The 14855-nt window shown below is 41.8% G+C and overlaps 3 protein-coding genes across 8 annotated transcripts; 1 reads left to right on the top strand and 2 right to left on the bottom strand.

The window, feature by feature from the left end:
• Window positions 1–451: 451 nt before the first annotated feature.
• LOC106743359 (E3 ubiquitin-protein ligase Topors-like) lies at window positions 452–5554 on the bottom strand. Of its 5 annotated transcripts, XM_014617131.1 has the most exons (9): window positions 5152–5554; window positions 4694–5072; window positions 4456–4587; window positions 3821–4267; window positions 3490–3720; window positions 3060–3328; window positions 2774–2983; window positions 2342–2558; window positions 452–2138 (listed from the first exon to the last, which is right to left on the bottom strand). In XM_014617131.1, the coding sequence occupies exons 4-9, from the start codon at window positions 4225–4227 to the stop codon at window positions 953–955; spliced, it is 2520 nt and encodes an 839-aa protein (XP_014472617.1). In that variant the 5' UTR covers window positions 4228–4267; window positions 4456–4587; window positions 4694–5072; window positions 5152–5554; the 3' UTR covers window positions 452–952. The 5 variants fall into 5 exon arrangements, with proteins under 5 accessions (XP_014472617.1, XP_014472616.1, XP_014472619.1 ...); XM_014617130.1 differs by lacking the exons at window positions 4456–4587; window positions 4694–5072 and having other exon boundaries at window positions 453–2138; XM_014617133.1 differs by lacking the exons at window positions 4456–4587; window positions 4694–5072 and having other exon boundaries at window positions 453–2138; window positions 2774–2962.
• A 586-nt stretch (window positions 5555–6140) lies between these two features.
• On the top strand, window positions 6141–9153 carry LOC106743260 (Golgi to ER traffic protein 4 homolog). Its single transcript, XM_014616915.1, has 6 exons — window positions 6141–6451; window positions 6557–6635; window positions 6900–7134; window positions 7222–7360; window positions 7512–7652; window positions 7755–9153. The coding sequence occupies exons 1-6, from the start codon at window positions 6339–6341 to the stop codon at window positions 8002–8004; spliced, it is 957 nt and encodes a 318-aa protein (XP_014472401.1). The 5' UTR covers window positions 6141–6338; the 3' UTR covers window positions 8005–9153.
• Window positions 9154–9236: 83 nt separating this feature from the next.
• On the bottom strand, window positions 9237–14501 carry LOC106743257 (serine hydroxymethyltransferase, cytosolic). 2 transcript variants are annotated; one of them, XM_014616909.1, is made up of 6 exons: window positions 14297–14501; window positions 12409–12602; window positions 12110–12321; window positions 11709–12033; window positions 11127–11626; window positions 9237–10766 (listed from the first exon to the last, which is right to left on the bottom strand). In XM_014616909.1, the coding sequence occupies exons 1-6, from the start codon at window positions 14474–14476 to the stop codon at window positions 10600–10602; spliced, it is 1578 nt and encodes a 525-aa protein (XP_014472395.1). In that variant the 5' UTR covers window positions 14477–14501; the 3' UTR covers window positions 9237–10599. The 2 variants fall into 2 exon arrangements, with proteins under 2 accessions (XP_014472395.1, XP_014472396.1); XM_014616910.1 differs by lacking the exon at window positions 14297–14501 and adding an exon at window positions 13243–13345.
• Between the last annotated feature and the right edge of the window lie 354 nt (window positions 14502–14855).

Genomic DNA, 14855 nt, shown 5'->3' with positions numbered 1-14855 from the left:
TATCGATACTTTTATTGTAGAGTCTCACATTGAATCTTTTCCAATCGATTTATAGCTTACATTGTAAAATTTGCAAACTGTTATTTTGTAGTTTTGCAAACTGAGACAGTATTTGTGAAGGATATGCGCATCCCCGATTTTTTTGCACATATAAATACTTTTTACACGTACGCACATAAAAGTAACTTATGAAAACGTATACCCACTAAAAAATTGGCTTTATCTTTACATGCAAATTTTAATTAATTATAGATGTCTATGATGTCTGTTTTTTTTTGCAATCTTTGGGACATTCAATGTATGAAATATATAATGTATACCACACATATGTTGATACATATATTGGTATACTCCTATGTATATATCTATATATATATATATTTATATATTTCCACATATCGAGTATATAAATATACATATATCAGTTGCCGTGTGATTTGATAAACACACACGTCAAAAAATTATATCCCAGTAAAAGGTAGCGTATAACAATATATACTATCTTTCACACTGCATTATATTGTAATCATTTTTTTTTTCACGAAATATCATATTACGACAATATTTTACGCCAAATTTCTAACGTACATTTTATTATATAATAGTCACATTTTCCTTCTGAGAACATAATTTTCTGAATACCATTGATATTGTTTCTGCAAGCGAATATATTAAAATATAAACGTTCGTCCTCTTTGAGAAAGGTAACTCTAATAAATACATGCATAAAACATCATGTGATTTGTGTCACGAATTTATGACGGCTGTATTTACGGAACAGACTTAATATTACGATGGAACTATGTGAACAAAAATGATACAAATTTGTAGGAAATTAACTTGATCGCTTAAAAAATTATCAACTCTCACATTACGCTGAATTTCTGAGACACCGTTGACATCTTCAAATCAAAATTTATTATACAATATATGGGCTAATATATAAGTGATATTATTCGGACTCTGAAGTAGAGAGAGTTCGTAGACGTCGCCTCCTCTTTTTTGATCTCAACTTCTTTTCGCTTTGGGACTTTCTGTGCTTCGATTCCTTATAAGCCGAGCGCGATGACTTGTGGCTCTCCACGCAGTCGGAATGTTTAGTCGGATACACATCGTTCTTCGTAGACATTATAGTCAGACTCAAACCCGTTCGCGATAAACTGCATATTCTGCTACTGTATCGATTTCGGTCCTTGTCTTTGTATCTGTCCTTGTGTTTCGATCGTCTCCAGTATGGGTAGGATTTGTTGGAGCGATTGCTACACTGGCTGCTCGATCTCAAACGATCGTCCCCCGAATCCGAGGAATAACATAGTTTGCTTTTTGATCTGGACTCAGGTTGCCTCCTTGTCTGTGTAACTTTGCTCATCGAGGCACTGTCGTCTTGACTTCTGTACTCGCCCGTGTCTCGTGACTCGTAGTAGCTGTAGTTCAGCGCCTTACTTTCTTCAGAGACGTTAGAGGACAAGCTGGTACTTCTGGATCTGGATTGTCTGTTTTCACTACGCTTGCGATCTTTACTGTTAGACGTCGGTTTTCCCTGGGTTGAAGTTCTCTCTTTGTTCTCCTTCCTCGTTATCCTCCCACTCTTCACTGTGTAATCACTTGAACTGAAGGAACGTTTCCTTTTCAATATATACCGTTTAACACACTTGGTCTCCGTGCTACTACTATCGTCGTCGAACGAATGTACGTTCGGATAGGTTCCTCCTTCCTTATCGGTGAACTTCATCCGTTCTTTGGCGCTGTATCTCTCCTTCGTCGATCGTTTTTCGTCGCATTTCGCCAGCGAATTTTCCGACGAGCTGGAATCACTGGAAGTGTACTTCCTAGTTTTCGCGACCTTCGCACTGCCCCTCTTCTTAAAATCACTCTCCTCGGAACTGTACGAATTCCTAGATCGCTTGTTATGGCTCCTGGACTTGGTAGATTTTTTATGTACTCTTCCGAAGAGCTTCCTACCGGACGCTTTTTTCGAGTGATTCGATCGTTTATTTTGTCTGGGATTGTAATCGCTGTCAGAATTATCACCTACACTTGTCGTCGATGAGGATGACGAGTCGAGCAATCGTTCCACAGTAGCGTAAGACGTACTTGGCAATGAAAAATTCTCCGAAAACTGTTCTTCCGAGGTCGATCTAATGAACAAAATATTTTATATAAGTCATATTGTATCTGTACTTATATGTATAACTCTTGTAATAACTTGTGATACATATTTATAATTATAAACGATGATATATATTTCTAGGAATTGGAATATCAAGTTTGGAAATGAAATAATACAAAAGAATGAATGTGACGGATTTGAATAATTCGATATAGTTCTTCTGCAACTCACGGTGCATTCTCATTAGATGGAACGGGGGGAGCTGCTTGCTCGGTATCAGACGAAAGCAACTCGATGACTTCCGGTGTCCTTTCGTGACGTGGTTTTACGTAACCGATTATCTCACAGTCGCCGTCCGTATCAGAGGAATTTGACGAGAGAACCAAAAGTTCCGGTACTTCGTAAGACGGATCTAACGAGCGCAGCAGCTGTCCTACCGTACTGGGTCCTATGTAAATATGAATTATGTTCAATATATTATGTCAGGAAAGTTACATGTACGACATAGCGAGATGCGCAGATCTCAACTTGTCTTCATTGAAAATCTGGACTACGAAGCTAGTCGGAAATTCTTGCTACTTAATCGATAGGAAACACCAAGTCTCATCATTTGCTCATACTTGAGAATCTCTTGGAAAAGAAATCGCATAATGTTCTTCTTACCTGGTTGACTCGCAGGGAATGGTAGGACATTCGGCATCAAGTTGTTCACTCGTAAGTCGATCGCTTCATCCAGTATTCGTATATCTGAGTTATCAGTAGCAAGACTGGTATTACTGTTACTACTAATACTACTGGACGTAGGCGATGTCGGTGGGACATAAGGTCGTGGCGCGAGTTCGTTTGCTAAACCTGCGAAAAGCGCGCCGACTACTGATTAACGCGCGCATTAATGCACTTATCTACATAATCGCGAGATGCAATTAGCCCTGCGCAAAGGAATACTAACCACATGGTAAGTAAGCAACGGTCTGGTCGTATCCGATCACGTCGAAATTGGATTGGGCGAAGTTCAACAGTTCGTGTATGAAGTGATCCGTGTGTATATTGAAGTGGGGTCGCATGACACTGTGGAATTCCGAGCTTCTAATGTCGCATTGCGTTAAAACGTTCTTTATTATATTCAACACGCACGTCACGAGCGTGCTGAAGTCAAGTAACACTTGGAGTTCTCTGGTCAACCACGGTACAAGACGTTCTAGTTCCCTTGGGTGTCTCCTGCAAGGTCAAACGAGAAGCGCCGAGATAATTCACACATTGTGTCCGATATACGCGATACATATAATTTCGCAAGAAGCAACGATAGCGATAGCGATTTATCTAGTCGTTGATCAAGTAAACGGGACGAAAACCGGAGTGTGCCAATCGGAGATCCCTACCTGTAATATTCAGCGCTACATTCGCGAAAGCGACCGAATATGTCAGGTAATGGGACAGCCCACATTCCATGTCTATATACAGTGCGTCGGTATTCCAAAGGGTTCTCGCGTCTACGTCTAAGTTCTTCTCTAGTCACTTGAGGTGCCAAGCTGGGCAGCTGTTCGCGTCTAGCGACCTGCTCCGGATTTAACAATGTCCCATGATGGTGTCGATGATGGCCGGTCATCGCTCTGTCATTTATTCAACAATTGTTGTGCAATCTCGCATTGTCAATCATTCTATGTACCATCAAATGTGTGTATGTTTCAATATAACTATAAAAAGCTATACCTGTAAATAAGTCGAGGTACATCGTCCCATCTGCCAACATCCAAGTCATCCAAAGTAGCCATGCCATGGGGTTGAGGAATTTGTGCCAATTCAGGAGGTACATGATACTGATCATAATCTTCCTCGGATCTTACGTTGTGTATGATCGATTTGAAGGTTTGCTTACACAGCGGACATTCTGTTTTTATTTTGGACCACTTAAGTAAGCAGGTAAAACAAAATTGGTGCAGGCAACTGTCCGTAAAGGACTTGTTAACTAATTTCCCCAGACAAATGCTGCAATTAGGAGGCGGCGAGGCCACACCGTCGTTTCGCTCGCTACTATCTGAATTTTGTATAGATGTCTCCGACTTTATGCGTTCTTCCGTACCCGCGATAGAATGTTTCACTTCTAATGGTCCTTCCATTGTATTAGTTGATTACAATTGTCAGCTCATAAAGACATTCCTGTAAAAAAAGAAATGTACAGGTGTAGGTATGCAATAGCAGACTTCAAATATCCTACAGTATAATAATTAAATTAACAAAGATTTTATAAAGTATTGATATATATATATATATATAAATAAAACATTAAACAAGCCAAAGTAATAATGAATTTCTGCTTTATTAATTGTCTGATAGTTCTTCGTTACCACATATATATTTATATAGGAAATTTCCTTTGTATTTCCCATATGTTTCCTCGCCATTTTTCTTCTTCCTCTATTTTTCCTACCTTCTTAAGCCTCTTGCAAATGAAGCAATAATTGTTAGACCAAATTTGACTACAAATAATTATCACAATATAACTATTTTGTAGTTATTTAAATATTTTGCTTAATAAAATATCTATTGTTATAGCTATAAATGCTAATGGCTAATGCTAATTACATTTACATTGACGGAATATATTAAATGCCCTGATTTCGTTCGGAGCATAAGGATCTGCTTTTTGTATTTTCCGAACTATAACTTGTAATCTTTATTTTTTTCTCTCTTCCATCAAGTATTAGAAATATGTCGGCTTCGTTTGAGCTACGGTGTAACTCGGTGCAGGTGTGAAAAGAAATTGATCCTAGGTATCGTATTATTACACGTGAGAAAGATCAACAGAAATATCGACGACAATTATATCAGTCTTGGAGTGGGAGCTTTCCTGTTATTTCTTGGTGCAAAAATCACAAACAGGAAAGCGACGGGTCCTTCCCATACTGTTTCGACGATCTCCCACTATGAACTTGTCGTGGGATAATCGTTACAAGTAACAGTTCTACGTAACAACACGCATTAAAGGTTGCGGAAAAAAAAGAGACGGAGAACGTCACAAATCTATTGGATATATGACCTACCAGACGTATTTCCTGTAAAGTTGCCAAAAAAATCTCAATGTTTGATTATCGGCCGAAAACGTTGCTTCCTTACTTTCTGTGGCTTCTCAGCATAAGGATGATACCAAAATGATCAGCAAACGCAGAGTTAACACTTCCGAAGAACAGCTTCGTTGAGAGCAAACGAACACCGTTCTCCGTACTCCGTACTCACAACGCTGCACGATACGAAATGAGACGAAAGCTGCTATGGCGTGTGTAATGGGCGATTCAAGCTGTCGACGGGACAGAATTGCAAATCGACACCTTTGGGGCGATATTTCATTGTTGTGCGGCGAAGAGTATCGGACGCGTCGATTGGCCGTCGATTTCACACAAAGAATTCTTCAGATCTCGTACTTGAGTTTTCTAGAAAATTCCACAAGACAGATGATGCGCAGCCAATGAGAGCTCCGTGTTGATGCAAGTCATGTCAAAGTGAGGCACTCAACGGCGTCATCTGCATCGGTAAAATCAAGTAGATTGACAGTGTAGGTCGGTTTTACATTAGTCGCGCAATCGCGGGGCCGAAAGAAACCGACCAATCATGGTCGATTATTTCCCCTCGCGATCGGAAATAATCGACTGCGATTGGTCAATTTTCCGCGACTTTATAATAAGACAACTAAGGCTGTTTTTACATCGATTAGTGCGACACGGGTCTTTTTATCAACCTTTAATCAAGCCAATCGACGATTGATTCAGTCGACAGAGTCGCCAACGTGGCAGACGAAAGCCAGGTTTGCAGTTGAAACTGGAAACGAACTGGAACGAACACCTGGTGCGTTTGTTCCAGAGTAGGTGGGATTCATTGACGAGACGTTCTACCGATGTTTCTATAAATAATGCGCATATTTCGGAAGGTGAAGAGAGAGATTTGAAAATAAATCAATTACCCGCCCAAGACACGATCTGCTATCGAAAGTCGATACTTTCACAATTATCTGGACGTCGATGTTAACGTTCTTCAACATTTATTCGCCCCTATTCTCCCGATCATCCGATGCGTTGCACTCGCATGCGTGCACACGCGCACGAGCTTGCAGCATCGTCAGCAGGGTCGTGGTTGCCTCATCAACTTGAATCATACACACACACACACACAAAAATCACATACCAGTACCAACCGTGAGTGCGTAAAAGTGCGAGGTTACCCGAACAGCATAAACATGGCCTCGCGGTGCGGTCACGGTGTTCAGCGAGTTTTGGCGAAATTAGAAGCGTCGATAAACTCGGAAAATTATTATGAGGCCCATCAGATGTACAGAACTTTGTATTTCAGGTGAGCCAACGATCGCCTCGCGCCGTCAGAGTGTCCTCTCTCTCTCTCTCTCTCTCTCTTTCCCATGCGCGATCCTCACCGTGCTTGTCTAACCTCTGCTTGCAGATACCTCGGTCAGAAAAAATACTCGGAACTTTTGGAATTGCTATATAATGGATCAATGCTTTTATTACAGCACGATCAGGTATGCGAACAGTTGCCGGTCGAGTGTCGTTGTCGAGTGACGTGTCCTTTTAAAAGTGTTTATCGGCACTTTCAACGGGATTCTCGAACGGGCCCTTCTCACAGTCGAGTGCCTTTCAGATACAACGATAAACGTCAAAATGAAGTGTTAACATGCCCGTTGTGCCAGCGCAATTAGTGCGAGTCGGGTGCGAACGACAGCTCGACCGGTCGGTATGTCCTGTCGCAATCGTACAGCCGTGCTGTAACCGTGTCTCTCTTGCAGCATGCCAGCGGCGCCGACTTAGGAATCTTATTTATCAATGTTTTAACGCAATCGGAGACGGAGCCGACAGAGGTTTTCTTCGAAAAGATCACAACATTGTTCGGCACGATGAGCCCCACCTCCCCCGAGAGAGACATGTTTGTGCAATCCGCGCTCAAGTGGAGTACGAAGGGCACGGATTACAAAACCGGTCACCCGGACCTGCATCAGAAGATAGCTCAAGTATTTTGGAGAGGTAATCCACCGAGAGGCATCGTGTTGATGTCATCGTTCTCACTTTACGCGCACGCTATATATATGTAACCGACTGATTGTTTATCAGAGAAAAATTATATAATGGCGAGGCAGCATTTTATGCATAGTAGAGATGGCTCCGGATGCGCGGCGATGTTGGTGGAGCTTCACGAGCAGCGGGGATACATGAACGAAATAGACCTCTTCATAGCTCACGCAGTCTTTCAGTAAGCACAGTTCTTATAAAATGCTTAACATTACGAGATATAGTAAGGTTAGAGGTTATAAAATGACGAATCCAACTTCAGATGATAGTGCAATACGTTACACGTGAAGTGCGACGGGTTATGCGCTAAGAGCTCACTGGTCTGTCCTTAGGTATCTTTGTCTACAAAACAAGGCAACGGCGCAGGAGGCCTTTAATTCTTACACTTCGAGGCATCCGAAAATAAGTACCGGTCCGCCGTACCTTCTTCCCCTGTTAAACTTCTTGTTTTTTCTACTCAAAACTATCGACAGGTAAATCGATAGCGCAGGTTGGCATACTCGGCGATATCTGAGATATTCTTGATTCAGCAACTGTTACACCCACTTACTCTGATCCGAGATACGTTTTTACAGTGGGAAATTAGCAGTGTTCACAGTACTCTGCGATCAGTACCAGATATCCTTAAGCAGAGATCCATGTTATCGACAGTACTTAGACAAAATAGGCCAACTCTTTTTCAATATTCCGCCGCCGCGTCCACGTAATCAGGGATTATTCAGCTCGTTACTGCAGTCCTTCTTCAATGGCCTGGACGACGACGAATACGACGACGAACAACGAAACACCGCCTCGACCTCGTACGCCGTGCAAGAACTTGATTGATTAAAGATGAGGCAGCGTTGTGCAGTGTGATGCTGAATATATATATAATATGGAACTTTTATATATAAAATATAAATATATATATATTATATATATATATTATTCCTCGACCCAAATACTTTCACCGGGGATCGCGCTCGTATCGCCCGAATATGAAATTGTGAAATCGCGGAACTTGCGCAACTGGAGAAGGAAGAAGGGGTCTGGTGATGTGTAAATTCGCATGAAAGGGATGAAAGTATGTGGGACGACTTCTTATCAGGAATTTATCAAAGTTGTAAGTTGCGTACACTGAATTCACAATAGTGCATAATAGATATCTCGATTCGTTTTTATACATACCTATAACTAAACTTCCCTTTAATCGAGTCGAACTTACGGATGTGCAATAACGGGATGCATAATTTTCGCGTACGAAGCGTTGTATCCGCAAAGGACTACCGTTCGAAACGTAAGTACTGGCTTGTATGTACATATTTAATATACACACCTCTCCCTCTTTCTCAACATATGTGTGTATATATCTCGTATATATATCACTTGTAAGATTTTTGAGGTGGCAGAGAGTGTTCAATTTTAATTTAAATGCGGTATTCCGCAAGTTGAGAGACGTTAACTGAAATTATTACTCCGGTGGTTAAATAGTTAGAATTCACGCAACACTGCTCGTCATTCTGTACAACTGCTGTTATGAATTCAGCAATTATATACTTGGACTTTGAATAAAATCCTTGCCATTAGCCACAAACCCGTATACCATGCATAATAATAATCACATCGATGTATACCTGCGTGTGTAACTGCTCGATCGAAAATTTATTTTATATGAACTGAATCACGTGGTGGACAAATAAATGTGACGTAATTATAGCTTCCGAAGAAGAAGAAGAAGAAGAAGAATGCTTGTCGAGAATACTTGTTGCCGAGGAGGCAAATCGAGGAAGTGAATTCCGCCCCGGGCAACAAGCGATATATTTATTTATCGAATTCCGTACTATAATATTAGGCAAGAAACGTTTAAAACTCTAATGAAAAATAGACACGTATTTAATTAAAGAAAGAAACGGCCGTCGCTCGCTGCGTAACGAGAGACACATTCACAGTAACAATTAATAAGAGTAATATATTGCTGTGTACTAAAAAAAAAAATGAAAAAATGAGAACATTTAGCTAATAAATTTAGATTTGTAATAAGTATGTTCCCCCGTTCATGATAGAAAGATGCAATGCACTTACATCGAGTATCCTTTGTTTATTGTGCATAATCCGGAACATCGTGCACATCAATGTGTGATGAATAAATTGTTATTACACACACACACATACATATAACGCGGAACATTCTACACTTGCAAATTGGTTTACTAGAAAAGTTAAATTAATTAATCGAGAGTCGATATTGACGCATTTGATATTAACGCGTTGACGAATGTGTGTATCGTTTTGCTAGACGACGCGCATTCTCCTAGTGAAATGAATTCTAGCATTATTCTAAATATCTTCGGATATTCTGTATGTGAATACCTTATCAGTCGGATACTAATCTTGCAATCCCGTACGCGTGTGGGAACGTAAGAGTAGTATTTGGGGAAAAGCTTAATTTATATCTTATATATATTTGTATAAATCACGCACTTGGAAAATATAGTGACAAATAACGCGGTTGCCTGATATGCACTATTATTATTATTATTATTATTATTATTATTATTATTATTATTATTATTATTATTACTCTAGGGCCAGCCTTCTATATATCCGTCAGGGAAACCTTTTATCTAATAATCATCACTGGTATGTAAATTGAGTGAAAAATGCGCGCCTGTCGTCACGTTCACAATACACAATTATTATTGAGATTTTTCAAATTATATTTTTTTATGTCAATGCATTCGTGCGATCTCGTATTATCTATTGCTTCACTGAAGAGATGTGTGATTTACGTGAAAACGATTTACATCGCAAGAAAAACGCGAAATTGACGACAAATGGTTGACAACGATATTAAAAACTGGTATATTACAAAATATATAAAAAGAATTTTTTTACAAATGTCAAATTATGCAAATTATAGAAAATTACAAATTATAGAAAATTACAAATTACAAGATCTTATATTAAGTTGAACAAATAAACCATGATGTTACAATCTAACAATAATTGATATATCAAATATGAGGCGCGCACGTAAATTACTAAATTTTACCGGGAGATACTATGTGCATGATGTTTCCATCACGAAACAATTTTGAGTAATTCGAGATAAATAAAAAAGATATTATCGATATCTCGGTCATGTAACAAATTACTTTTAACATTTAATGCTATTAACACGCCATGCATTGTTAATTAAACAATATCATACCCTTCTACATAATATATTCAGACTGCTAATATTTCTGAATGCGCAATTGAACCTGCACATCACCGAGTACGCCTGACAGTAGTCTACTATATTATATAGAGAGAAATTTATAAGAGATCCAAGCCTTCTATAATTTTGTAGATTATTTTGTGAAGTGTTACAAATTGCAGATCGTACAAAAATGGCGCGTAGCCGGAACATTCCGCTTCAACTCAGCGAATTTACTGCTGTTAATATTCTTCAATGCCGGGAATGAGAAATTTCTTGGAAAATGCCTCTACTTCCGACCTCAGACTCGCGATCTTCGCTTTAACATCCTCGTTAGTGTTCAATACTCTCTTGTAATCGTCCAGCTTCGGTCCGGAGATGTTACTCACTTCCTTAGAAAGCAGCAATCCTACAACGGAATGACATGAAATTATAATCACGGTATTCTCCAATTCAAGTAATGCATATTGCACCACGCATGGAAAAAGAAGGCTTAATTTTTACCGGACAATGAACAAACCCAAAAGCGTTTTGGATGAAAGGGAAACGGAATTGCCGATTCTTACAAAACCAAATCCAGTACTTACAACCAGAAATTCCGTTTTCTTCGATTAAAACGCGCTTGTAGTTTGTTCATCGTCAGATGAATTGAATCAGACTTTTTTTCCGTGCGTCTGACTCATCTGAGTTGCAACGTGCAGCTCATTAGCGTTCGGAAACCGGTCGAGCGGAAGCGCCGGAGATAGAAAAGGATCGACAACATAGTTACCTTTATGTATGAATTCCGCAACCTTGTCAATATCGTCCTCGACCAGGCCGCGAGTAGTGAGCGCCGGCGTTCCCAATCTGATGCCGCTGGGATTCATCGCGCTCTTATCACCGGGAACGGTGTTCTTGTTGCAGGCGATGGAGACAGACTCCAAGATCGCTTCTGCTTTCGAGCCGGTGATACCCATTGGGCGCAGATCCATCAGCAACATGTGAACGTCCGTGCCGCCCGTGCTGATCTTGTAACCGCGATCCTGCAGACTCTGGCACAGCCTCTTCGCGTTGGCCAATATTTGCTTCTGATAAGCGATGAACTCGGGCGATTTCGCTTGCTTCATGGTGGTGGCTATACCGGCGATAGCGTGATTGTGAGGCCCGCCTTGGAGACCCGGGAACACCGCCATATTGATCTTGTTCTCGATGTCGTACATGATCTTCTTTCCGTCCTTCGTGACGCTTCGCACACCTTTCCGGAAGAAGATCACACCGGCGCGCGGACCGCTGAAGCCGACAGATATCTCGCCATTATTTCCCTCATTACAATTGTCACAACAGTTATATAACAGTAGTATGTATAACACACCGTAAGGTCTTATGCGTGGTCGTCGAGACGACGTCGCTGTACTTGAAAGGACTGGGTATCAATCCGGCGGCGACCATTCCCGCGACGTGCGCCATGTCGCTGAAGAGATAAGCGTTGTTCTCGTCGGCGATCTGACGGAAACGCTTGTAATCCAGATACCTGCTGTAGCAGGAGACCCCAGCGATGATAATCTTAGGCTTGAACAATCTCGCGAGCTCCGCGCACTTGTCGTAGTCGATCAGCCCGGTCTCGGAGTTGACTTTGTACGGCATGGATTCGAAGAAGATAGACGAGGCGGAGATCTTCTTGGACGAGGTGAAGAAACCTACGGGAGATACACGGATGAGACCGATTGTGAACCGCGTCGTGCGCCACTAATTGGCCAATTTGCTGGCATTTACCGTGAGTCAGATGGCCACCATCGGGCAGGTCCAGGCCCATTATGCGTCCATGGGGCTCGCACAGGCCCGTGTACACCGCGAAATTCGCCGGACTTCCCGAGTAAGGCTGCACGTTGCAGCCCCATTCCTCCGGGTTTAGATCGAAGGCCTCCAAGGCGCGTTTCTGCGCCAGCAATTCGATCTCGTCGATGTATTCGTTCCCGCCGTAATACCTGCGAACGCGCGAGAATAAAGAATTCGATCCGATCTGGTGTTCATGAACACGATTGTATCCGTGATGACGACGGAGGCTCAATTACCTGTGACCCGGCAATCCTTCGCTGTACTTGTTGTGCAGACACGAACCCAGGCACTGCAACACGCTGAGAGACGTGAAGTTCTCGCTCGCGATCATCTCCAACGCGCACTGCTGCCGCTTCTTCTCCTTCTTCATCAATTCGAAGAGCTCGGGATCGGTCTCCCAGATGTTGGAGTAAAGAATCGATTCCATGTTCTGCCGGTCAATGTTGTCCGATTACAAGTTCAATGTCTAGTATCGTTAATTGAAGCAAGCAGCGATTGTTTTTAACGCTTACGAAATTATGATTAGTAGTTGAATATCGTAATAAGTTAGCTACACGGAAGAAAAGATTAGTATCAATTTAAGACTTGTATTTTTATATATATAAGCAAAAATATATAATCTTACATGGAGATAAAATATCTACTTACGCGAAGAAATTCTAGATAGTTACAATAAAAATTTCATATTCTTGTTATTCAAGAGTAATTTTATTATTTTATTAAATTAGACTAAGAATTGTATCAGTTTGAAAATATCATTCTTTCTATCCAATATTTTTTTCCTCACAATTTATGAAATTATTCTTGAATAATTTTGAACGAGAATTTCGAACGATTTTAAAACGAGAATATATTTTTAGCGGAATTATATAGAATTTCTTTATGTAAATTTTTGTCTTCATATAAGATCATATATTCTCGTTTGTACATGTATTTCTCGTTTGTACATGAGAATACGAGTTTGAATTGACACGCTCATTCTTTTCCCACGTATTTAAATCTTTGTCAAGCTCTTCCTAATTTTGGGATTTTTAATTACTTTCTCGTTTTTTTTTTTCGTTTAACGTTACCTCGCGATAAGTCTTGGTAATAATCCGAATTGTATCAGTGAACTTCGCTTCGACGAGCACTTGGAATTTATCGAGAGGCGAGGCGAGTGTTACAGCGACTGCAGCAGCAGTTAGACACAATTTAATAGGAATTGCGCTTGTTCATTGGTCCATAACTCGAAAGAAGCTCGAAGTGTCATTCGATAACCCCACGCGTGATGCGACAAGTACAAAAACATATTTGCACACAACGATACATCGTGAATTATTTATGATCGTTTCAGCGATGATTATCGCTCTCTCTCTTTCTCTTTTTCTCTCTCTCTCTCTCTCTTCGTTCTCGCCCGGCATTCTCGGTGAGTAGTCTACGAAGAAATCTTCTCGGTAAATATCGTACGACAAATGAAATCATAACACGGGGAGATAAGCGCCAGTACGTGATAAACCCGAGGTACATTCCGAGGAAAAGAATCTAAGAAGCATTATGAAATAGCTGTCGTAATATTCTCGTGGTCGACTTTCCGTGTGTGATACACAATGTAGCGGGAATGATAACGAATTTCTTTCATGTACCAAAAATAGTTCAAGCTCGAATTCATTTCTCGAAACTCGGGTGCTTCTCCCTTCGAATTCTCGAGTGGAATTAGAATGTTCTCCGAGAGAAACGGCGAGATTCGCGTTTCGACGAGAACGAGACGAACGCCAAGCGAACGACCAAGCCGAGATTGACGCGGAAGCAGAATTCGCACTTCCCGCTCACCAGCCTCCGGGATATTTGGGCTCGAGTGCTTCGAAACAAAGGGCTGCAATGTGGCAAAGCGCATGCGTCGACAGGCTAGTTTCGCAAAGCGTGACGCAAATTATGCGACTGATCCGCGCTGGGACGTCGTTCTCGGTGCAACACCGTCAATGTCTGATAAAGGCCATAGTTCGTCCGATCACGTGCGAGTGCAACGAAACGGAAAGCAACGTGGTTCGGGCGGTTTTCTCATTTCGTATCCGGGAGATCTTCACACATGCATGCTAACACGACGACTTCCTCAGGTCGCGTGATCGTCTCGGAGACACAACTTACTCGCTTGGGTACGCAACAGGTGGTCGACAGATGAACGCTTCTTCGCGGCAGCTCGCAGACCTCCGGAATACAGCTTGTCACGCCGGCGAAGTGACCGCCGCGGCAACGCCGGCCGCTCAACAGGCCGTCAGCCAATTGAAAAGCGCGCCGATTCAAAAACGACCAATTGCAGCCGGCCATTTCTCCTTCGCACAGCTGTACCGACCGCTGCGAATGATGCGTCACTCACGTGCCGGACTCAACGTTGTCCGTCGAGCTGCCGGTTTCCTCCGCGACGGAATGGCGCCTCCGCGACTCCTGCCTGAAAAACGAACACACAAAACGATTTACTCGACCTCTTGTCGGATCGCGGACCGAGTCGCCGAATTGTCCTTGCACAGCCGCGAACATGACACGCCGCCGCGCATGCGTGCGAGACGGAACGTGCTTGTTCCTTCGCGGGAGAATCCGAGCGACGGTGTGTATGCAGAGAATTCAATGCTTACCGTTTGCTGTTTTAATATTCCCAGGAAGTTTTATAATTCGCAGGAAGAAGGTACGATGCCAGAGCTACTTCTCA

This window comes from Dinoponera quadriceps, unplaced genomic scaffold (genome assembly GCF_001313825.1).
Source record: "Dinoponera quadriceps isolate SergipeBrazil2010 unplaced genomic scaffold, ASM131382v1 scaffold616, whole genome shotgun sequence".
NCBI lineage: Eukaryota > Metazoa > Arthropoda > Insecta > Hymenoptera > Formicidae > Dinoponera > Dinoponera quadriceps.
The sequence above is the reverse complement of the archived record's forward strand: the minus strand, read 5'-3'. Positions and strand labels throughout refer to the sequence as shown.

Excerpts from the sequence above, each read along its gene's own strand:
- LOC106743359 (XM_014617131.1), bottom strand. The coding sequence starts at position 4,227 with ATGGAAGGACCATTAGAAGTGAAACATTCTATCGCGGGTACGGAAGAA. Across the intron at positions 3,329-3,489 it reads TGTAGCGCTGAATATTACAG|GAGACACCCAAGGGAACTAG; the intron begins GTAGGGATCTCC and ends TTGACCTTGCAG. Across the intron at positions 2,984-3,059 it reads CGTTGCTTACTTACCATGTG|TAGTCGGCGCGCTTTTCGCA; the intron begins GTTAGTATTCCT and ends CGCGTTAATCAG.
- LOC106743260 (XM_014616915.1), top strand. The coding sequence starts at position 6,339 with ATGGCCTCGCGGTGCGGTCACGGTGTTCAGCGAGTTTTGGCGAAATTA. Across the intron at positions 6,452-6,556 it reads TACAGAACTTTGTATTTCAG|ATACCTCGGTCAGAAAAAAT; the intron begins GTGAGCCAACGA and ends CTCTGCTTGCAG. Across the intron at positions 7,653-7,754 it reads CTACTCAAAACTATCGACAG|TGGGAAATTAGCAGTGTTCA; the intron begins GTAAATCGATAG and ends ACGTTTTTACAG.
- LOC106743257 (XM_014616909.1), bottom strand. The coding sequence starts at position 14,476 with ATGGCCGGCTGCAATTGGTCGTTTTTGAATCGGCGCGCTTTTCAATTG. Across the intron at positions 12,322-12,408 it reads GAAGGATTGCCGGGTCACAG|GTATTACGGCGGGAACGAAT; the intron begins GTAATTGAGCCT and ends GCGCGTTCGCAG. Across the intron at positions 12,034-12,109 it reads TGGTGGCCATCTGACTCACG|GTTTCTTCACCTCGTCCAAG; the intron begins GTAAATGCCAGC and ends TATCTCCCGTAG.